The 23,988-nt window shown below is 43.3% G+C and overlaps 2 protein-coding genes across 10 annotated transcripts in view; one reads left to right on the top strand and one right to left on the bottom strand.

The window, feature by feature from the left end:
- MARF1 (meiosis regulator and mRNA stability factor 1) overlaps positions 1-4,474 on the bottom strand; it is a 37,000-nt gene extending 32,526 nt beyond the window's left edge. For 5 of the 8 annotated variants that reach the window (XR_008452405.1, XR_008452401.1, XR_008452404.1 and 2 more), the window contains exons 1-3: positions 4,374-4,474; positions 3,149-3,356; positions 932-1,603 (exon numbers count right to left, since the gene is read on the bottom strand). Coding sequence is in view for 1 of the 8 variants with exons in the window: in XM_054080385.1 (XP_053936360.1) it covers positions 932-1,603; positions 3,149-3,295 (819 nt within the window). In the remaining 7 variants the exon portion in view is untranslated. Of the gene's footprint in view, positions 1-931; positions 1,604-3,148; positions 3,357-4,373 lie in introns of those variants that run through there. The other 3 variants (XR_008452407.1, XR_008452403.1, XR_008452406.1) reach the window with 3 other exon arrangements.
- A 4,391-nt stretch (positions 4,475-8,865) lies between these two features.
- NDE1 (nudE neurodevelopment protein 1) lies at positions 8,866-22,863 on the top strand. Of its 2 annotated transcripts, none has more exons than XM_054081014.1 (9): positions 8,866-8,997; positions 13,526-13,657; positions 14,689-14,842; positions 17,351-17,499; positions 17,771-17,907; positions 18,301-18,480; positions 18,949-19,040; positions 20,099-20,235; positions 21,371-22,862. In XM_054081014.1, the coding sequence occupies exons 2-9, from the start codon at positions 13,572-13,574 to the stop codon at positions 21,462-21,464; spliced, it is 1,029 nt and encodes a 342-aa protein (XP_053936989.1). In that variant the 5' UTR covers positions 8,866-8,997; positions 13,526-13,571; the 3' UTR covers positions 21,465-22,862. The 2 variants fall into 2 exon arrangements, with proteins under 2 accessions (XP_053936989.1, XP_053936990.1); XM_054081015.1 differs by lacking the exon at positions 8,866-8,997 and adding an exon at positions 9,948-10,087 and having other exon boundaries at positions 21,371-22,863.
- Positions 22,864-23,988: the final 1,125 nt, after the last annotated feature.

The raw sequence follows: 23,988 nt of genomic DNA, 5'->3' as shown, positions 1-23,988 counted from the left end.
ATAAAAAACACTCAAGTTTCCCTTCTGCACTAAAGTTAATTAACAACAGTACCACTGCATGAAGGAAGCTTCTACCCTAGAGTCTTTCCTAGAATACTTAGCTCTAGATTTCCAAAAGGGAAGACTCTATCAAACCTGCACATTAAGACATGCCATTTTTAATAGTACTAACATGTATTCTTAAAAAGAGACCTAGCATGTGAAATCAGGACAAATAAGAGCACAAGGTGGAATCTCTCCCTGCAAAAATAGTGGTCATAATTACAAACATATTGAATTTACCATTTAGTTTATTGAAACGAAGGTATTTCACTTTTATATTGGAAACATGAATTTGGAAGTGTAAGTAACACATCTTGTAAAGTTAACCATATTATTTCACTTGAATTTCTTATTAAAATTCAAGCACAGTTTTTATCAGTTCTAAAGTGCACCACATTGATATATAAGCATAACTTCCAAATTCAGAAAGACTGAACTAAGGCCTATCAAACCAAAAGAACTCTACGACATCTTTATAGCATCAGACATTTCACCTGACTTAAAAATGGATCTTTGTTGATTAGATGCCCAAATGTACATGTTAACTGTTAGCCTTGTGACTCTCAAGAGTCATGACTACGGAACATTTTAATTGAAGCTCTCAGAAAGAGGTAACCGTCTTTCAAATCCAGTCAAAATTCTGTTTGAGTACATTACAGATCCCCTGTAAATTAAACACTGTGATAGCCTCTATTGTCTTCCTACTGACCTGAATGTTGCCTCAGAAAAGAGATTATCTTCAACAGGATATCCAGTACATTTGGACTGTACACCACCAAGGAGCAGGACACAAGATTCAACCCATGGGACCTGGTGCTCTGCTCCAGCAACATTATTTCAACAGTAACCATATAACATGCTTAGTAAATCAAAAACACAATACACAAACCTTGCTCAAGCAGTCATTGCAGTAGTGAGAGCCCTTTAAACAAACGGAAGGTGCCACGTTTAGGTGCAAAGGGTTGGCGCACACATGTGATGTTAGCTCCGACTGTGCAATATGCTCATCCAAGTGGCCTGTAGCCCCACTTGTGAATTCAGAACAAGGGATATAGGCAGAAGATGTGCAGCTCTGAAGGGCTGGAAACTGATGCAGTTTGTGCATGTTACCATGACAGGACTGGAAATGGAGTTTTCCACAACAGGGTAGATGTTGACAGGAAGATACACTGTTTTCTACGCACATGCCAGGGAACTCACTTGCAATGCCTGCCAAATTGCTTCTAGCTGGAGGGTTCTTCAGTGAAGATACAGGCGGATAAGCAAATCCTGACCCTACTTGACAAGTAATTGTCCCAGTGCTTTTTGAGTCTAATACTGTGCCGGGGTGAATCAAGTTACCACCACCACCACCACCACAACGCATCTGTGGAGTATGGGAAGAGTCAGAGCCATGAGCACAGCAGCTTACTTTCAGGCCAGGTGAAAGCTGTATTTGCTGTTGCTGAAGAGGATGAACATCGGGAAGCGGTACTGCTGGAAACAGTTGAGAGCCAGCATTATGAGGAGATGAAGCATCCTTCAATTCTACAGCAGCTTTCTTGTTCTCCATGTAATCTTTCTGGAAAATGAACACTCAGTTACACTCAGATAAACCAAGTTTTCTACTATAAGAAGTATATGTTTAGACTGTTACAATCTTGACAATAACAGAAAAGTTTAGAAGTGTTATTTTTCAGGATTACTATTGCCTCACTGTTGGAACAAGTGAAATGGTACAAGAAACATGCCAGTTATGCATGCCAGCCTGAGGTATGGTACATTGTTATTAGTGGATTTTGGATGCAATGAACCCAAAAAGTTATAAACCAAATAGCAAAGGGTCTGTAAAACAGAATTTGAAAAGTAGACAACTGTTATGCTAAGGCTGAGAGATACTCTGCAACTAGAAAGCAAAAAAGACTTATTTCTTTTAAGAGGAAGCATGGATGTGATGCAGAGTAAAACACCCCACAGTTTGGAGGAAGCATCTTTTACTTCAAGCAATGACTTTAAAATTGCACTGAGGTTTTAGAAGTAACATATTAAAGATTAAGATATGCAAAAAAAAAGTTATATCAAGAAGATAAACAGAGGACAGAAAAGACTAAATTTTAGCAATGATCTAAGTGCTTTCTCCCTACTCTGATTTAGGACATCAAGACCTACAGACAAAAAAAGACACAGACAAAACCCCATTTTTAACTGGCAGCACTGAAAACTAAACAAAGTTACAAGAAACACCAGAACAGTCAAGGTCAGTACCACTAACCCACATACAACTCACTGCTCCAGAGCTTTAGGACAGTATTTTGGAATAACTTCTACTTTCCAAATGAAGTTTAAAGCATTTCCTACTACACAATAATTGACCAGCCAGTTTCAAAACCATTTCTCTATATGACACCAGATCTTATGAACTGAAGACTTACACTACCAAAAACCTCTCTAGAGCTGGTTTTTATGTTAAACCCCAGAATTTATGGCAGCTCCCTTCCTCACCCTTGACACACTAGAATAGCCACACAACAAGATACATGCTTATCTGTTTCTCCCAGTGTTTAACAGCTGGACCCTGCTTGCTCAAATAACTCATTGCACTGTGCCATTCCTTCTATTCCTTAGCATTTTGCATCTTAAATGTATAAAATCATACACAATTACAGAAAAGGAACACTGAAAGAAATGGAAACAAGTAGATATTCATGAAGAACACTATCCACAACTGTTGTAACTAATATATAATAATAATTCAGAAAGTTCTAAGTCTGCCTCCAAACTAAATTGGTAAGATCTGGAAGTGAGAAGGCCTCTTTCCTACCCTACTCTTCAGCAACAGTTCTGCAGCTTTCAGGAAGCTGCCTTACATATTTTCTAGGCAGTCATTTGTATTATTCCAAACAGAGCCGTAGATTGTAAAGCCCATCAAGCAAAGCAACACATCAACACTGACCAGAGAGCTATGAACACAACTGAAGACCTTAAATTCCCAGGTAGGTTTTGTACTTGCCACAGTAACTTCTGTTTCCCCTCCCCACTCATTCCTTCCACCAGCAGTAACACTGTAGTGAATTACACCGCTCTGTACCAGGCTATCAACTATGCTCTTAGTAAAGCAATGAATTACCGTTTTCGCACTGCAAGGCAAAGACTTTTCAGCAGCAGAAAAGCAATTAGAAAGTTTCCAGAGCCATGGTTTAGCATCATTCTCTTGTCGCTGAAGCCATCCAAACGATCTATTGCAGAGGTTCCCTGTCCCGTTTCCTTCCATCATACAGCCAGACAAAAAGGTTCAACATTCTTTCATCCCCCCTTCCTTTCATTCTTCCTACCTGCTAAAGAGAAAAAAAAATACATGGTTTAAATTACTTTTAAAGTAAAACACAAAAAAATATGGTGGACTTACAAATTCCACTGCTGCTAGATTACTGTACCTGCATTATTTATGTTAAATTTAATTATGCATATGGGACATAGCCTTGACTATTCCTTTCAGTCTGAATAAAACACAGTTTAAGTCCACAGCATTAGCTACAGAGCCCCAGAAATGCATTGCTGACAACATGAAATAATTTTCAGTGCACTCCCCTGGAAGGAGAAGCTAGGAGGTAGGTTTTTAGGAAGAGCTCATCAATAAATACAAATTAGGTGCAACTGAACTCAGCTGAAACAATTAAACTGCATATTCATTGTTTTTCCATTGGCTAACAAAACTACACATACACCTGTATTGACCACACAGCATTCACAATTTAATTAGAGCTTTAAATCATTTAAGCTATTTACAGACATCTCTACTAATTCTCAAGCTGCCTCACAGGGCACCACATGAGTGCTTTACAAAACCCAAACGAGGCAAAGCAACTTGTTTAAGGCCCAGCTACACTGCACCAGAAAAAAAAAAATTATTAGCAAAAAGAACTCTTAACCTCCAATGAATTGCGCTCCTTAGAATATGCTGCGTTGTTTTTTTTACATTTACTGTTAAATGCAATAACCACGGAATACGCCCCACACCGTTAAATTTCCCCCAGCGTTATTTTTCAACGGAAAAGTTGTTTGACTTTTTCTTGAAAACGTTTACTCCGCACTCCACTGTTAGGTTGGATATAACGTTAATTAAGCCGTTCAAAACGCCTGGCAGCACCGACTCCTTCAGGAGCGAAAGCAACGAAGAACAAACGCTACAAGGGCCGGGTCACTACGAGGCTTCGCCCTCCCCCCGGCGGCCCCAGCGCTGCGGGGCGAGGGGCCGCTCGGAGCGCACCGCCAGGGCAGCGGCGCACCCGGCGCGCAAAGCGAGGCAGACCCGGCCGAGCGGGACCCGCGGGTCCGGCCCCGGCGCCGCTCACCTGAGCCCCCGCCGCCCCTCACATGCCGCCGCGGCCCCGCACACCCCTTTGTTGTCCTCCCTTCTCCCTCTCTGCTCCTTCTGCCGTCAAACGCGCCGAGCGCCGGAAACCGGCCCGCTGCCGCAAAGCGGCTGTCGTAACGCGCCGCCCAGCGCGCGGCGGGCCCGGACCCGCGGTTTTTAAACCGGGCCAGGCCGGGGCTCCCGGCGGGCCCTGAGGAGCGGGCGGGGCTGGACAGGAGCCCCCGTTCCCCTGACACTGGGGTGGCCCAGGAGCCTCCCTGCTCCCTCAACACGGGGAGGGCCAAGAGCCCTCATTCCCCTGACACCAGGAGGGCCGTGAACCCCCATTCCCCCGACATCAGGACAGCCAGGAGCCCCTGCTCCCCTGACACCAGGGGGGCCAGGAGCCCCCACTCTCCCAACACTAGGACAGCCAGAAGCCCCATTTTCCTCACGCTGAGACAGCCAGGAGCCCCTATTTTCCTGACACCGACACGGCCAAGTACCCCCCTTCCCCTAATACCAGCATGGCCAGGAGCCCCTGCTCCCCTGACACCAGGACGGCGAGGAGCCCCCGCTTCCCCGACACCGGGACAGCCCAGGAGCCCCCGTCCTCCTGACACCAAGACGGCCAGGTACCCCCATTCCATCAATATCAGGATAACCAGGAGCCCCTGTCCCCCCGACACCTGGGCGGTGGGATCCAACCCCGGGGGGCTCAGGGTGGCCCGTGAAGGTCCTGAGTCGTGTGGGCTGTCACCACTGAGCACGCAGCAGGCTGGGGAAAGGCCACGGCATCAAACTGGGCTCCTGTGGGTAATGGGTTTTGATGCCTTGCCAAGAATTTAAGCTTTTGCTTAGTACTTTTTTCCCATATGCAAAAAAAAATGTCTTGGTAGGTTTCCAGAAATGGACAGTATTAACCATTTTTAAGACCCTGTGCTCTTGAAGGCAATGTATGGTCCTAAACCTGAGGAGAGCTGTTAAATGTCAGTAATGTCCAGAAATCTCCTGTTTGCTTGTTTTATCAGAAGTGTCTGATTTCTCTTTACTGTCCTCTGGATCACTTTGGGTGTAGTTAGCTGTGCACAAAGAAATTCCCCAAATAAGATATATACAGCTTAAAAATGTAAAGCAATGGCTGGCTAACACAAAAGGACAGGCTCCTAACAAGCTGCTGGATTAGGCATTAGTGTGCTTCCCCTCTGCCCCCCTGCATGAAACACTTAAGAGTCTGCTGGCAGAACAAACGTCGAGAAAGGGTGGGCCTCCACTGCTACCTCAGCTTTAGTAACATGTCGTTCACAGATGTCTATGTGGGTGACACTGACAACCCACTGAAGATAAGTGGGTTTTATTCATTTCAGGAATTTATAACTTTTCACACTGATATTTTTCCTGTTGAATCCTTGCGCTCCTACTAGTCCTTGTCTCAACAACCCTTCCTCTATTTGTAATTTTATTTTTCTTGTCTTTATACAGACACAGCTCTGCCTCACAATTTAACAATTCCCTCAGAAGCCCCAGCCAATGTTGCACAGCAAATTTGTATCATCCAGGCTAGGCTTGTTCCTTAGCATGAAGGTAGCTGAGCCCCACGAGGATGGGGGATAGTGACAGCAGTGTGAGGGTCCACCCTTTGGTGCTCAGTATCTTTTGATCAGAAGTGGCATAATGGTTTTAGATGGAGTTGGCATTTTACCTCCACCTTTGTCTACTGGGTTGCAGCCACCAGGAAGGTTAAGTCACCTTAGTGACAATGCTTATCTCTGCATCCAGCTTTGCTTCTGCTGCTGCGGGTCACTCGGGGTACAATGCTGTTGTGTGCAGAGGCCTTGAGCAGTATTAGGTTTTGCTTTGCTTAACAAGCCAGTGCCATTAATGAGCATCTGACAGTTGCATCAAAAAATTGTCAGTTTGAGATATCAAAAGGGTTTTAAAGTACTGAAAATCTGTTTCTTGCTTAAGTATATGCAAATCCAATTTTACACATACAGACTGCAGAGAATTATATAACATCTTTAAAGAGTCAGAAATAGGTTTAATTGATGTTAAATACTTGCTCTTCGGTGATGGCAGTACTTGTATATGATATTCTAATACATATGTTTGTCACATCTTGCTATGGGTATCAGTAATCCACTAAAAAAACAATTTCAGGAGTCTGTAATGCCAATGATCAGTTCCTGTTCCATCTATAGAGTGGTGCTGTGGGGCATTAATTAGTTCTTGCAGCAAAGCAAATCTTTTCTCCCTTAAGAAGCTTATTGCCAAGGTGTTGCAACCTTACCAGAACTTACAGTGTATACATTTTAGCCCATCTAGCTTTCCTGGAAGAATCAGTGTGGCATTTTCATTAAATTAACCAGTGCATGAACCCTAGCACCACAAAAATCTGCCATTTATTAATTTTTAATCAGCAAACTAAAAGTAAATGCATAAAATCATTTCTTCTCCTCAGCTAATTTTAAAAGAGACAAGTGATTTCATTCTTCTTACAAACAAGGCAGTGGCAGTAATTATAGTAACCTTTTCTTTAATATTTGTTGCTTGTGTACACTTGTGCCTCTGAGCCTCTAGCATTTGTCGGGATGCTATTAGACTGTTTCGGAATTGGATGAGAGGCTGAACAGCTTCCTCTGAAATCTGAGGATTTTTCCTATGTTTTACAAGTATTTCAAGATGAGAATTATTAAAAGTACTCAGGTGTACCTTTGGTATCATCTGTGTACACACACTGTCATCAAGGATTGGTTCAAGGGTTGGAGTAAAATGTCCTTTGTCTCAAACTTGCCAAAAACGTATAAATCTTTTCATTACTGCGGACATACTACGTTTGTATGTGGTTTATTTTCTGAAACTTATGCAATAATAAAAACATTCTTGAGTAATGACAGAATGGCAAATTGCAATTAAGCCAATTTTTTTAAATTCCTAATTTAGTTTTCGCTTCATAGTTTTATATCTCCGTGTTTGTCTCCTCTTCTGCTGAAGATCTAACCTCTGTAATTATTTTGCTGAACATCTGACCTGGAAGAATAATTGCTTTGCTCACCCTTTTTAGTTAAAGTTACCTTAGGTATGGATAGGTTTCTTTTAGTGGAACATCCTTACCGAAAAGCATCCATCCCTTTGTTACAATCCCAGCATTCTTCTACAAACTTTTTGGGAGAGGCACATTCCCAATGTAGACAGTTAAGTCTTTTCAGGATCAGACTCAGCTCCGGGCCTGGTGTTGCATCACAGCAGGGAACGAAACCGGGATCCAGGCCCCTGCGTGTGGGCGCCTCTCATCAAGCAGTTTGTAAAAGGTGCAGAGGTGCGAAGTGATACCCAGTGACATAGGGCCGTGTGTGCGTGGGACGGAGTGTATCTGCAGGTATGTCATCATCAGTTGTGGCTTTGTTTTGACTCAGAAAGCAAATGGCAGACACACCCAGTGACCAAGTGTTTGTGTACCCTGTTGGGCAGAACACATCCACGGCACTTGAGGAAGCCTCCCCACATCTCCGTCCCCTTCACACCACGCCGCAAGGGCATGGCAAAGTGATTTATCAGCTGCACTGAGCCACAGCTCTGTCCCATTGTCTGTGGGGAGCTTGTTCCCTCTGGATGCTTGTGGCTCTTTTCCCGGAATGATGACATCATGCTGAGATGTAGATGAGTGCAAGTGTCTAATATTTCATACACTGCTTTGTCCTTGCGACATGTGCTTCGGTGACACGGAAGCCTCTTCCTTGGTCGTGAAAATCATAGAATCATAGAGTCGTAGTTTGAGTGGGAAGGGACTTCAAAGCCCATCCAGTTCCAACCCCCCTGCCACGGGCAAGGACACCTCCCACTGGAAGGTATTTTGTTCTATTAGAAGGATTCATAGAATCATAGAATAGTTTGGGTTGGAAGGGACCTTAAAAGATCATCCAGCTCCAGCCCCTGCCGTGGGCACGGACACCTCCCCGAGGCCCATCCAACCTGGCCTGGAACCCCTCCAGGGATGGGGCAGCCACAGCTTCCCTGGGCAGCCTGGGCCAGGGCCTCAGCGCTCTCATCCTCAGGAAATTCCTCCTTATGTCCAGTCTAAATCTGCCCCTCTCCAGTTTATCCCCATTGTCTCTTGTCCTGTCCCCACAGGCCCCTGTGAACAGCCCCTCCCAGCTCTCCTGCAGCCCCTTCAGGCACTGGAAGGTAAGCGGGACTATGAAAGGGGACTTTAGCCTAAAAACGTTCTGCGGGCGGTCACGGCCACTGTCTCACGCTTTTGTAGGAAGCGTTTGGAATTAAAAAAAAAAAAAAAAAGCATTTGATGCAAAGCTCGTCCTCTTTTGGAACATTTCAGGGGCGAACGTGTATTCCAGAGCACAGCGGGTGGCAGGTGCTGCCCTGTGCGGCCCGGGGAGCTGCAGGCGCTGAGCAGGGGGTGTCCGGCCCGGCGCTTCCCCCCCCCCGCCCCCGGACCGCCGTTTGAAAGTAACGAAACTTTGGAACTCGGCGCACGGGGCGGGTTGATTGGCCGAGCGGCCCCTGCGCGTGACCGGCGGCCAATGGGGCGGCGAGAGGCCGCGCTCCGCCCGCCGGGCTGGCAGCGCCCCGCCGCAGCCGCCCCGCCGCACGCCGCCGGCCAGGTAACCGCGGGGACGGGACCCTGCCTGGCCCCGCAGACCCCTTCCCCCTCATCCCCCTCGTCCCCCTCATCCCCCTCATCCCCCTCCCTCACCCCTCATCCCCCTCCCTCACCCCTCATCCCCCTCCCTCACCCCTCATCCCCCTCCCTCACCCCTCATCCCCCTCATCCCCCTCATCCCCCTCATCCCCCTCATCCCCCTCATCCCCCTCATCCCCCTCATCCCCCTCATCCCCCTCATCCCCCTCCCCGCATTCCCCCGGGGACTGCTCTAAGAAAACGTCGGGGCAGACTAGCTTTCAGGAGCAAAGAGGGGTTTTGTTTTGCTTTGGAGTTAGGGAAAAAATGTGTAATAGGAGCTTTATAGTCTGTGCCGTGCGAAGTTATTTGTTTTTATGGTACTGGTTTACTCTTTATTACTGAAGGAAGGGGGTAAATCATTGTGTTAAGGGAATGAATCGGCGTAAGCAATAATGAGAATAGTAAGAATCAAATCTTGGCCAGCTTGCAGTAAGAAAGAATATGGTAGGAAAAAAATGTAACAGGAGCTTTATAATCTCTGCCATCGAGAATTATTTCTGCTTATGGTACTGGTTTGCTCTTTGTTCTTTATTCCAGTGTGAATTGCTCTGACTCAGGCCATCAGGCATTGCTAAGAAGATAAGGCAACATTGGTCGCCGGCTAAAAAAGTTATTTTGCTTAAAAAAAAAAAAAAAGAGTATTTGGTATGCAGGGTTGTTTTGAGTCCTTATTCTAGGACTGAAGCAGAATTTAAGTGGAGGTCCTCTTAAATTTGGTGAGGTTGGACTCTGATTCCTAGTTACTTCCATTATTTTGCACGTGGCTTTTCTTAATGTTTGTTTCCCTTAAGAATTTTGCCATTCTGGTCTCACTCATATGAGATTGTTTCCTGCATCATATATGCTGAGGCATTTTTCTCGTTGCAGAAATTTATTCCCCACCCATGAACCCTGCCCTTTCCTGAATGATGTAGAGGTTTTGCAATGCCTGTGACCAGCGCTGGTGCTGCCTGATGCGGGACATCCGGACAGATGTCTTTTCTGGCTTCGTGTGTCCCAAAACAAATAAGGTGCAGCCAAGTGTGAGCCTGCTACAGAACATAACCTCCTCTGCTTGTTTTTTCACGATGTTTAACAAAACATTGCTAAAACCTCCTTCAACCCCTCAGCCTTTATAAGTGAGCCTAGACAATGAGGAGTTCCTAATTGGTTTAATTAATTGCTCTTCAGGCATTTTGCCTGCTGTCTCCAGATTGTTAAAAATCAAGAGGAGAAGGCAGCAGGGGAAACCCAAAAAGTCCAAGCCCTACCCTTTCTACAGGCAGTTTAGAAAGATTGATGTGAACATTGGTTTTGTTTTGTGAAATTTATTTTAAAAAAGCTGTAATATTTTCTGTAAAACTTGGAATTTTTGTTATCAGTTTAAATTTCTGTCTTGCATCTTTGGTTAGTTTGAAAATCCCTGTGAGCTAAGATGTAGTGAAAGTGTACAGGGAACCGAATAGGTCTTCCTTGTGTGTTGCGGACAAAAAAGATGTGCCTGTGGCGTGGGATAGTAGCGAAAGAAACTGCCATGTTGTGTCATCTCTGTGGAATAAGTATAGGTCCACAGACCTTCCATGTATTCACAGTTTAACAATTAATTTTAAATCATAAGTACCATTTAGTAATGGTAACTGAAAAAGAGCGTACTCTCCCTGGCTAACATCTGTAGTGGGTCTGTAATCTCATGCTTACAAAGACCTAGTTAAAAACCAGAAGGGACAGCAGCTTTGTGCTTCTGTTATCAAAGTTCTGTGGAACTCGTATAATATAAATCTTACGGCTTGGTTGGGGAAAGTTCCTTTGTATGTGACCATACAATTTTAAATAAGGCAAAGTTAGTCCTTTCAAAGCAGTGTAAAAACACAGGTGAGAGGCAAGTATGAGCATATTCAAGTTTTTGAGGCTGATGGGAGCTGTGTCTTTGGGTTCTGAAAGATTGTTTACAAGCTTTCGGGAGCAAGATGTCTCGCAATCCGTCTTTGTTTTGTCTGACTTCTTTTTGTTGACTGTCTGAACACCAGTATGGGATTTATTATACTGCTTGTGTTAGAAGAATTCCTCTTTGGAAAGTTCTGAAATATATTTTAACCTGTGTAGGAAAACCAGACATAACCTGGGTGGAATGTCTGTTCTTGAAGAAATACAGAAACTTCCTGTTGTCCGAGTGGTGAGAAATGACCATCTAAAGGCAGCTCTGGCTTGCTGTTCTCTAGTGTGGTTTGACCGCTGTAATGGATGCTGGTCCCTGTTGGTTCCTCCCTGCACCTGCAATGCTTTTTTGTACCTGACCCTCCCTCCCTGGCTCTCGTATGAAAGAGAAATCTAGTTTCTTTGCAGGTGTGCTGCGAGGGTTGGCATGTGTGTATGCAGGGCCTTGAGCATAAGGACACGCTCATTAACATCAAAGGCTCTTCCAGTTTGCTGAAAAATAATAGAGTAGAAGTGTCGTAAACTATCCTAGGTCAAGAATGGTAATTATGCTTGGTTGTGATTTTCTTTTGAATGGGCAAGGGTACTATTTGGAAAATCACTCCTCCTTAGTCACGCTCCTTTTCCTCTCTTTATTTCCCCAGTGCATACTTCTGTAAATGCATTCAAAGAGCAGCAGCCTCAAGACCTTGCTGCAAGTGTGTCAGTACATCACACTGTAGCTTTATTTCTTAGAAGGAAGACGTGTAACTTTGTCTAATTAACATTTCGTGTCAAGAAACTGAATTATAAAAACTAAAGCTTAGTAATATTTCCCTTCACCTGCCGGGTTCCTTTCTAAATGATGGGGTAGTTTCTGTGAGTGTGTAGCTGATGCTGTGCCTTCAGGTGTGCGGGCACAGCCTGCTGAACTGTGATAGATGCTTGGTCTTTGCTCAGTGCTGTCCTGAGTAATCACCTAGTCTGTGAAAAGGACTTGTGCTTTGCAGCGTTGCTTGGGTGTGTAAGAATTGGGCTTTAGATTGCCAAACTACTCCGAGTACTTGTTGCTGTTGTCTGTAGTAGAGGGGGTAAGAACTACTCATGTTTGTCTCTGGGATTGCTAGATAGATGGCTTTAGATCCTACTTAAACCAAGTGATTTCTAGAGAGGCAAGTCTCAATACAGGTAATGAATATTTTGTTCAGTTGAATTCAATAGATTTGCAGTGGATGCACGTTTTGTTTAGCTGTGACATACTGTGCAGGAGGTCTACTCCAGCACATCCTGAGTGTTATAAATAAGAGAAGTAAAAGGCAGGACTGATATCTAAGACTTTGAAAGCTTTGGCTCTTTCCCTCCCCCCCCCACTTAATTCCATCAGGTTTACCTCTAGGAGATGCTTTACTCAGTAGATCTAGAGCTGAAACTTGTAGAACTGTTTTCTCAAGTCATTAGATTTCAGCAATGCAGTTTTCTGACAATTGCCATTGTCATGAATTGTTCAACTCCACCTTTATTTACTATTCTTGATCTTTTTGTGTCTCTATTAAATTGGTAATGTCTGTGTGGAATCTTTGCCATGGGCAGGCAATCAAGAGCATTAGGTTTGTTTCTCCATTGTCAAGGCTAACTCATATGAAATTATATTTGCTGGTGGCTTGTTTATTAGAGTGCATCATGCATGTCAGAGGGCATGTATTTAATTGTAGTGTCTAGATACTTAAGCCTTCAAGCAGGAGTGACCAGCTTAAGGTTCTTGATTCCCCTGTGGCTCTTTCATGTGTCATTCCCATTTAGGACTTATGTTCTGTGACTGGGTTTATGCTGGCACAGGGACAGCTGGATGGTCTGGATTTCTCACTGTGTTGCTGCAATTTATCTGCATACCTAGTCCAGCCAGGTGATATCCCACTAAAACTTCCGTGGAGTTCTTATCCTTGGTTCTTTGAGAATTTCTGGAGCTCCCTTCTCTCAGAGATATCTAGATATATCATGACTCTCAGTCATACATGAATTGTGATAGTTCAGGTTTACAGTCAGGTACCTTTGTCTATGTTGACCTAGGGAGAAATTTTTCATGTGTCCAGCCATTATGTACCTAAAAAGCTTAGGTGTCCTGGAAATATTAACACAAGAAACCAGTATCTTGACTACCTTATTTGTGTCTTTAATTTCATAGTAGGTGTCTCTGGGGTTGTTGAAGTTAGCCTTAATTGCACTGTCTTTGGAGCCAAAGTTGTGCCTAAGATGTCTTCTCTTTCCCTTGTGTTTTATGTGTGTGTGCACAGCTGCAGCTCAAGTTTGGTGTTTGGTGCTCTGTGGTGTAAGTGTGCAGCAACCTCAGGAGCATTGGGGAAAGGGACCTGATGACTCAGTAGTGCTTCTTTCACATTTATGATACATCGGACACAGCCCTGTCAAGGCTGGTCTTTAGCTTGGTCTCCAGGTGTTCAGTGACTTCCTGGGAGGAGGAGTGTGCTGCTTTGCCACCGTAGGACTGTGTGTGGGCTGTCACTGTATTAGTTCTTATGCTTGGTCATTTAATTTTCCAGGGGAGAAAAAAAATGAAACTGGAGCTCTAAACTCTGAGGGTTCATCATGGAAGAGTCAGAAGGACATCACTTCAGCTCAGTGGAAGAGGAAACCAGATACTGGAAAGAGCTGGCTATGACATACAAGCAGTGGTAAGGCAATGGCTTCATTCCTCTGAGTTGTTTGATAGGGTGCATAACACTGCATGGGAAGACAGAGTGTGCCACACAAGGGACATAAGTTCAAGATGGTTCGGCTGTATTAAGCAATAGCAATGCTTTTGCTTAAATAACAGCAGCCTGCAGTCCTTTATGCTTACTGGAATAGTGAATCTGTGCTGCTGTTGCACTGCTGGTTTTGGTCCATGCTTTGGTTTGAGCAGGGCTGTGTGTGCTGAAATTGTGCCTCTTACTGCAGTCTGTGGGCAGCCTGAGCAAATGTAACTTGCTATAAAACCTTGCTGGGAGTGGATGATGGTTGCAGAAAAGCATGATCCTGCTGTGCTGTTCACTCTTTATATCTCTGTGTGGATCAAGAACTGTTTGACAGCATATAGATGGAGAAAGATCCCTGACTGAGAACAGACATACTTTGCTCTTCCCTTTAGCTCTGTATCTTGCTGTAAATGCAGTAAAGGGTGAAAAAAAGTCCATACTTTTTAGATGCTGATACTGGTGGAACCTTTCTTAGAGCAGGTGTTCAGACCTTTCCGTACTGCTTGTTTAGCTTGCCCAAGGATTATTTCAGTAGAATTGTTTAAGAACATAAGAACATCTTTACTTCCATCTCTCTTTTTCTCACTTTTTATTGCTAATTTAAAATGGCTTTGTTAGTATTTTCAAATAAATAATTGGATGAAATAATAGATTAAATATGCAGATGGCAGTGGACGGAGTACAAGCTCAAGAGACTCCATGGGTCCTTAACCTATAGTGTGAAGACAGACCTTGAGTTTTTTCTGTTTGGGCTTTTTTTTTATTTGTTTACCAGTTAGCTATGGGGTGGCTTCTCATGCTTGACAGGGAAACATTTGCATGTGATTCTTTCTTCATGTTGGATATGTGTGTTGAAGAGGGTCATAGAGTCTTCTGTGTTAAAGAACAGTGTTTTTTACCTTGGGCATACAAGAGAGATTTCTTTTTCATTCATTATGATGAGTTCTGTTGTTGGAATTGCACTCTAGTGCTGAAAATACACAGGAGGAATTGCGTGAATTCCAAGAAGGGAGTCGAGAGTATGAAGCTGAATTGGAGACTCAGCTGCAGCAAACAGAGTCCAGAAACAGAGACCTTCTGTCAGAAAACAATCGTCTGCGAATGGAACTGGAGTCAGTTAAGGTAAGAGTGGACAACGCGTACAGTACATCCTAAGTGGAAAGGTGAACGAGACAGGTATGTGCAGATTCAGCTTACTTCGTGGGCAGGAACCTTCAGCGTCACAAAGAAATTCAACAGAAAACTGAAGAAAAGAGACTTGAAAAACTGAGAAATGCCAGTCTGGTTTTGTCTTTGAGGATATCATGGTAACATTTCTGAAGCCCTGTTTGCAGGTTGTGGCTAGGTGTGAGGATAGATTTGAGATGGGAGAAAATTATTTACAGTAGAATCTTCTTACACTTGAAAAAAACTTGTTATTGAAATTGGTGTGCCTTTTTTAAGCATGATTTTTTGTTGGCCTTGAGGTGAGATATAGTCACCTAAGAAACACTATACTGTATTCTATAGGGCTAGGTCAATATCTGTGGAAACACAGATTAATTTAATTATACTACTTCTACTCAATTGGATGCAATAATGAGCTAATGAGAGTGAAGGTATTTGTATAAGTGATTAATCACTTATAAGTAATCCAGGTTTGCAGTGCTTTGTCTAAACTGTTGCCCAAATTACTGTCTTAAGGAGATACCCTTCTGTTCCAGGCAAATGTCCTGTCCCTCTAGCACCAACTTAATGATCTCCTCCTCACTGCTTTTTGATAGCAAAACCTCCAGGGCTTGTTTTATTGTATTTGTTATGTTGCACTCATCTTTGTTCTGGTTGTATTAGCACCTTAGTGGTTATTAAAGGCTCTGCCTGTTGTATGAAGTATTGGTCTACTGTTTCATGTAGCCACTAAGATACGTGGAGGCTGATGGGTCTGGCGAGAACATATAAGTTCGATAAAAATAAAACCTGTCCATTTAATTGAGAAGGGTCCAAACTATTTTCTTCCTCTAGAGGAGCTAGTAGGATGAGAGAAGAGGGTGATGAATCAGCCAAAGCAGTTAAGAATGAGACTAGTAGGAAACAAAACAGAACAACAAAGTAAACATAGTTTAGAAAATCTTAAATTACTCTTCACAGCAGAAAACTTTATTAAAACATTTTCTGCTTGAAACAATTGGCTATTCATGCAGTCTGAAAACTGCAGTAACAGCCGCGGGTGAAGGAACAGAGACTCCATTGATGGCCAGATCAGCTGATAGTGTATTACAATTGGCTAAAAACAAAGACTCAAACCTTGCAGTTCTGGTCTTTCATCTGAATCAATTCAAGAGCAAAGCATTAAACTCGAAGCTATTGAGCAGCAGTGTTGACTGAGCCATCAAGGGTTGGTGTCTGCATCTAGGTCAACACTAGTGAACTTTGCCAGGCCCACACAGCTTGTAGCTTTGAGCACAGCAGACTAGCGTGTGTGCCTGCTACTCCCCTCAGAAACCAGAGTTCACGCTACCTAAAAATAAGTGGGAATAATGCTTTGGAGGGTTTGTCCAGAGAGGACTGAAAAGCTAGTTGAGAGTAATCTGTCCCTTAGAGCTTGGTGGCTCTTAAATTCAGCATGTAACTATGCTTCAGACATATGGAATTATTTATAACAGTGTCACCACCCTGTAATCAATAAGAATTGCTTAATTCGGAGTGGATATCTTTCCTTCCTCCTTGCTTATGCATTTCATATGCTAAACCAGCTATCTTCAGATTACCACTCATGCTAGACTAGGTGCCATGGTTTTCCATGCACAGATTTTTTTTTTCAGTTACTTCAAGTGTGTTGTACTTAAATTCTGGATGGACGAAGGCCTTCAGGAATGCTATTTATACAGAAATCTTGGAGTTTTAAAAATACGTCTGGCTTTTTGAAGTGGTCTGGTAGTAAGGTGGTGGAGTGTGAAGCGTTGGAGCAGACAGCATGCTGTGAAGCTTTCCCTGCCAGGCGATGAGTTAACTCGGTGTATTAGTGGCAGTAGGAGGAGAGAAGCTAAGCCTTCCTTCCTGCCTATGCCTCTTGTGTACATGCTGTAAAGGGAGACTGGTTGGTTCCCATCCAAAGCACGCTGCTTAACTACACCTGAAATGCTTTGTGATCTAGAACTCGACCTGCTTTGGGCTAATAAAACCACAGGGGCAGTGGAGAAACCTGCTGGTTCCACAGCAGTATGTAACAACATCACACTTGGATCTATTTTTTTCTTGTTTTTTTAAGTTCTTAATTACTGCTTGTCCTTTATTAGTGTTGAAAATAGGTGCTTTCTCTTGCATCTTTAGCTTTGTGTGTTGTTAAAGCTCTTAAGGCTCAGAAATTATGTTGAGTCTCTCTCTCCCTGGGAAAGCAAGGAACCTTGGAGGTTGGGAACTGTTCCCCAGCATCCTTGTTTGATAAGGACTGACAGGAAGAGCTCTCCTCTGCTGGCAGCCCAGAAGTTTGTGAGCAATTGGCTTTGTTGGAATTGCACCATGTGTAAGGTGATATTTCTTAAAATACTTCACAGCATCTGCCTCTGCCTTTAAAGGGGCTCAAACAATGCCACAGAAAGAAAATGTGCATTGCTAAGTCCCTGATATGCTGTTTGATTTGCCTTTGATTAGGAAAAGATTGAAATGCAGAATTCAGAAGCATACAGGCAAATCTCTGCGCTGGAAGATGACTTGGCACAGACAAGAGCTATTAAAGATCAACTTCAGAAATACATTCGAGAGCTTGAGCAAGCAAATGATGACTTGGAACGAGCAAAAAGGTGACCTAACTCTGTGTTTGTTTTCTCCCTCTGTTCTGTCCTTTAAGGGTGGTGTTACTGAACTAATCACTTGGGTGATGCCTGTAGTGAAGAGGTTTTTTGCCTTCTACTCCCCCTCACTGGGCTCTTTCATATCTTAAAGCCTAAATAAAAAGTAGTAATAAAGCAAATCAAACCAAACATAACTGCAATGTTATCCCTTTTCTTGTGAGAGCGGGTGTTCTATGTGCTTGAAGTATCTGGCAGTGACATCTTGTGCACTCTTTTTCAGAGCCACTATAATGTCTCTGGAGGATTTTGAACAGCGTTTAAACCAGGCTATTGAAAGAAATGCTTTTCTGGAGAGTGAGCTGGATGAGAAAGAGAACCTTCTGGAATCTGTGCAGCGCCTGAAAGATGAAGCTAGAGGTTAGACAAAAATTACTTCTATCTTTCCCTTTCTCCCCTCCTGGCTTGTAGCTATTCAGTCTCCTCCTTAGAGCTTGGCTTTTAAGTTAGTACCTTTTAAATCTGCATTCTGACATGTAAAGGCAAATGAGGAAGCTTCAAGACTGTTTTCCTGTACTCCTTGAATGCCTGGCGTTATTCCAGAGCAGCTCACAAAAGCCAACGTCTGCTCTGGCCTTCTTCTAATCTGTGATGTTGCTTCAGGGCCTTAGAGGTTTTAAGAAGAGCGAGTCCAGTTGGGGCGTCATTCACACCTCCACAAGGGGAACAATCTACTGAACAAAATGTTCACACTCATTTTTATTTTGGTGTGTACGTACTCCAAAGGCTTTTTTTGTGTTGATTCCTTCATAGATCTACGACAAGAGCTTGCGGTGCAGCAGAAACAGGAGAAACCCAAAACACCGATGCGAACTACCCTGGAAACAGAAAGAACAGACACAGCAGTTCAGGCATCGTTATCTGTGCCTTCAACTCCCTCGGTGCCTCGGGCACACAACATCAGCATACCCACCTCTGCAACATTTAGGAGAGGTGACTCACAGGGAACTAACGCAGAAATACGATTTGATGCTCATTTTTACTGTAGCTTCTGAATAAAGGAGGAATGAGAAGAAGGGAGCAGAGCTGAGTTTCAGTTAAATACACCTTGTGTAGAGGAATTAATGCTTCTGTATAAGTGAGAGGATTTGGAGATTTGTGGTATAATGAGAGATGATGGTCCTGTAGCAACAGAGGTGCAGAGTAGGCTGGTGGAACAAATCTCTAGAAACTCAAGCCACAGCATGTCTAGAGACTTTAGCTTAGGACATTGTAACTTGAGCTGTCTCAGAGAGACAGTGCTTCATATTCCTAATGGATATGAAAGATCTGGAGGTGAGATAAAAAAGGGTGAAGATACTTGTTTCCTCTGCTCTATATGTCAGGCTGTCTTCTGACTTCCAGCATCAAAGCTTATTTATTTGAAATGACTAGTGTATCTTTCTTTAACCTGCCCCGCAGGTCTTGATGACAGTTATGGTGCAACCCCTCTCACACCCGCTGCAAGAATATCGGCACTTAACATCGTGGGAGACTTGCTGCGAAAAGTGGGGGTGAGTGATTACCTGCTAGCTGATGCTCTTGGAGAGGTGGGGCTGTCTGAAACTGCAGCCAGCGCTACTTGTGCTGCTGCTCAGGGGAGACTGGAAAGAGTATCTTGCCCCCAGGGTAGCTAAGGATGACCTTGAAATTTGCTCTGGACTTTGTACATTTCTGACCAACCCCCAGTTTATCTGTAGGGACCCTGCTGTGCTATTTAAGGTCTTTTCTGCTCAGGAATAAGATCTTCCTCTACCAATTTCTGAAAGCACATGTGCAGAAAGAATAATTTGGCATGAATACATTAAGAACGGACCCGCTCCCTTCTCTGGAGAGAAGAAAGCTTCCTGGTGCCTGCTGTCCCGAGAGCTTCTGGTGAAGTTTCCCGTAAGAGTCCAAATAGTCTTCTGAGCAAAGCCTAATGTCAAGTTAAGCTGTGGTTTGACATTTAAGGTAGTGCTGATGCTAGAAAAGTTATCCTGTGACTTCCTTCTGTTTTCTTCCTTATGCCTCAGTGCTGTGTTGGCATAAGCATTTATATGACCTTTTGGTGGGCTGAGCTGCAGAACTGGTACAGCTGAAGAGTAACCCAGTGACAAAGGTGGGGTAATCTAAGATGGGAGCATGTGGTGGAGAATAGGGTAATTGTGGCTCAGTTCCCTTGGGTGTACCAACTAGTACATACAACTTAATGTGTGTCTAGGGGGGCAGATAGCTCACATGAATATTTTGTAATCTGAAAGGTGATGCCTGTAAGAAAGGTGTCATCATCTTCCTGAGGAAGCTGAAGGTTTTGTGTTCGTGCTGGTGAACAGCATCAACGCCATAACTTCCCCTAGTGAAACAGAAATTCATCTTTAGAGAGGTGACTGACTTAATCTTTTCAAATACTCAGAACTCATGTGGCACTGAGGTCTACCAGGTTCCTTTGGTAGACAACTCATTCTAAAAGAAACACACACCCCCACCGCCAAGGAGCCCTACTGCCATTTTGCTGTGCCGCAGTGCTGTTTTCTGAAAGAGAAGGGTGCTATCTGACAATTGACGCTTGCCTCATTTGTGTTTACATTAGGCTTTGGAGTCCAAACTTGCATCTTGCCGAAACTTTGTGTATGACCAGTCTCCAAACAGAACCACGGTGTCTATGTACATGAACAGAGATGTCCTTGAAACACGTTTGAGTCCTCATCAGCCTCGGTGTGATACAGGGTGAGTGCTGTTCTCTGCTGTTGTGTTTTTGTGAGAACTGTTGATATTACAACTTAGTGACTGTTACTGTTCTGCTTAGTATTAAATCTTTGTTTTGGTAGAGACAGATTTCTTTTCAAAAGATATGAAATTTAGTTATTCAGGATTATGATTTGAATGTTTTGAATCAGTTGAGAATTTAAAATCACTAACTGCTGAAATTTGAAGACTAGTTGGAATGTTTTGAAAACCACAAATTCAAAGCAAACGTAATATATGTATTATAAGTGCATTTAAATGGGACGAGGTACAACAGAGGAGTACTTGCATCTTGACTTAATTTGTTTTATGCTTTATGTTCTTCTACAAATGATGTCTTAGGAACATAATGGCATGTGGAGAGCTATCAAAGTTAAGATTTCCATTTATGGGAGAACTGGAAAAAAGGCAAATAATAGCTTCACTCAATCAGAATGCTTTCAGGTAGCCAAGATGTATTTCTAAGGAGCAGCTGACAGGAGGTTACCTGACTCAGCTTACAGATTTGTCTGAGCACTTGAACTGGTTTTCTTTTTTTAAACAAATGAAGAAAAATCAGCAAAGGTTATCACAAATTGCGGTTCAGTGTCAGCTTAAACTCTGCCAATCCTGTACTGCATATTCTTTAGATTTTTTTGTAAATTAAGTGCCTATAGCAGAGTTTGTTCCAGACTCAATTATTCAACTAGACCCTTGTGCTGGGAATACTGGTTTGTCCTGTTACCCAGTGCCCAAAGTTGTTGTATGGAAGGAGTGCTGCACATTGTACTTACTATTATAGCCTGTGGAGAAGCCTCATGAAAGCTCCCACAAGAAAGCCTCAAGGGCCCTACACTTATATATTCTTACAACTGATCGTATGTATATGCTGCTGTAATGCTAGAACTGAAATTCCAATGCCTGTAACAGATAGCTTCTCACTACTGAGAGGGAAATGGAGCCCCATGTTAGAGAGGAAACTCAGCCTAGCCAAGTACTGGGCTCACTTAGTGCTCAGAGTGATATTCCTCTATCTATTGCTTTGTCAGGATGTGTGGTGTTCTCTTGAAGTAGTCAGTTACTCTGAAGATGGTAAAACTGAGCAAGAAATGCACTAACTTCTGTTTTTTATTTGCAGGTTAGTGAAACGCCTGGAGTTTGGAACACGGCCTTCAAATATTTCGGGACCAATGAGCCATCCCTCACAAAGTGTTGTCAAGATGCTGCTATGAAAAGCCTGGCTGGCTTTGGAAAAGGGGAAAACATTTTTTTAACCATTAATTTTAAAGAGAATATTAATGAACAATCTGCCTGCAATCGGGCTGGGTGAGAACTGAAGAAGCTGCAGTCGGCAGTGGCCTCTTGTGGCCTTGCCCAGTCTTGCCACTCGGCTGAGTTCTGTGGGTGGTATGATAAAGCAGTACTGCCCAGCAGTGCTGGACTGAGAATTGCTTCCTACATCAGTTGCTGCAAATAGCTCCGTGGAAGTTGCTTCTTTTGATATTGCCAGTCAAAGCCCTCGTCCTTCTGCTGTTCATATACAAAGACAGTATCCCTGTGCAGCTCCTCAGGCTTTGGCTTTTGATGTTAATAGAGCACCATGGTGTTCTGGCCTTAAATTCTGGTTGTGCTGGCTTTATCATGGGTGCTGTGTGCTGCAGTCATCTGAATTAGAGGAGTGTTTTTGTGTGGAGGAAGGTGTGTTTCTGCAGGGAAGCTCTTTGTGGGGTAGTCGCTGCTCAGACTCCTGCTACACAAAAACCTGCCTCTAGTGGCAAGATGGCTTTGTAAGCAATGATTTGCCATTAAGAACGGGTCACGGTGAAAGATTAGGAATGCCTAGTGCTTAAGAGTCCTCAGGAGATCCCAGAGCTAACAGCAAGTTAGGAGTCCAACTTCAAGTTTGGACCGGCTTAGCATATTGACATCTTTTTGTGCCATGTTGTGGCCCATAAAGCCTGTCTGTTGTAGGAAGCAAGAGACCTGATTAAGTTGCTAACCCTAACATCTTAATAGGTGGGTTTTACTGCTTTCCAAACCTCCCTTTCTTTGTTAACGTGCCTTGGGTATTAGAGACTTTTTTCTTGTTTTATGCTTTCTATGAGAATATATGCTTTCAGCTGTTACTAATTTAGAAATGTTTTTTAACCTGAAAAGTCATTTATGCTAGACAAGTGTATATGACTAGAGAATTAGTTTAGATAGGTTTTTTTTCCCTATGGAATATTACTGCATTTTGGTTTGTTTTTTGAAAGGAGTGGGCTCACTAGCAGTATTAGTGTACCTCATGGAAACCTGTACTAGCAAAAATAATTGCTACTAAACCACTTTTATGATTTTTGCTGGGCATGGGGAGAGCTTACTTTACAAAAGAATGCCTAAATAGGTTTGGGGTTTTATGGAGATTTGTTTTTTTTTTTTTTTAAGAAAACGCTGTAAGAACAGCCACTGATGCATCTGTTTCTCTGGAATAGGAAATAACCACATATCGTTCCCAATATTCAGGCCATCTACAAAGCTGGCTTAACTGGGAAGCAGAATAAAGCTTATTTTGAATGCTAGTTGTTGATTCTTTTCTTGCAATTTGTCCCTATTGTTTATGCACAGATGTTTGCTACCAATTTCTCATCTGTTTCTGATAAATGAAGTTGAAAGAGACGTTGTTTGTTTTGCTGAATCATATGCAAAGATTTTCCTACATCTTTCTTTCCATGGTTTCTTACCCTAAGGAAAGTAAATATTGTATAGCAAGAGATGCCTCTGGGTTTTACAGTGTTTAGTATTAGCATTGCTGTCTTTTAAAATCTTGAACTCTGTCTGGTTTAGCATGATTTTTGTTCTCTCACACAGGGAGCTGGCAATCTTTTCTGCCCATGAGGAGCAGGAGCGCATGGGCTACTTCGTTAGTTGTGCTGACACAGACTGCGGCTCAGTGAACTGTGTAGCCTGGAGAGATCAGTCGAGACAAGTCGCGTTTTCCTTATCTTGCCAGAATTTGCCTGCTTGGTGAGCAGGTTGCCTTGCAGTCAGACTGAAACACAGCATTGAGAAAAGGTAGAAAGCTGGAAAAGTACCGCTGTGCTTGTAATATGTTTTACAGATACGTTATTAATATGATTACAGATATAATCAGACAGACTAGATGTGGATATGCTACTGAGAATTGTCAAAATAACTTAGTCCAGAACAGTCACTTTTAATGGTACTGGGAAGAACTGTTTTTTAGGAGAGGAACTTCAATTTGGCCACAATTGTGGAAGGGCGCTTTCTGTGGCTTTACTAAAGAAACTCTGACTCCCTATTTTGTCACAGGCTTTGCTGAACAGGGACTGGAGCCTGAGTTTCTCAAGTGATGGGGCAGTCCTCTAACCATCAGATCAAACCTAAAAGTTACATGTGATTTTCTGTGTGAATCCCTTTTAAAAGGGCTCCATGTTCAGTTTGCTGGTTCTGCTCCAAGTGTTGGTGCTTAAGACCATTCTGTATGAAGTCTGACCTTCTTGGTCTTGCTGCTTAAGATTCACTTGCTGTACAATCTAACACACCATCAAGTACTCAATTTAGAGTCATTGTACGGCTCTCTTAGCTGTGCCTGGCTCTCTGCGGCCCCAGTGAGGCCACGGAGCTAGCTGTGCTCTGACAGATCTAGAGCTGCGTCTATTCCTGGTAGGTCCTGGTAGTTCCCAATGGGCTGAGGTCCTGGTGGAGTGCTGCAAAAATAAAAACCATGTGCTGATCCTTAATGCAGAATAGCTT

Source organism: Cuculus canorus, chromosome 15 (assembly GCF_017976375.1).
Source record: "Cuculus canorus isolate bCucCan1 chromosome 15, bCucCan1.pri, whole genome shotgun sequence".
NCBI classification, from domain to species: Eukaryota; Metazoa; Chordata; class Aves; order Cuculiformes; family Cuculidae; genus Cuculus; species Cuculus canorus.
The sequence above is the reverse complement of the archived record's forward strand: the minus strand, read 5'-3'. Positions and strand labels throughout refer to the sequence as shown.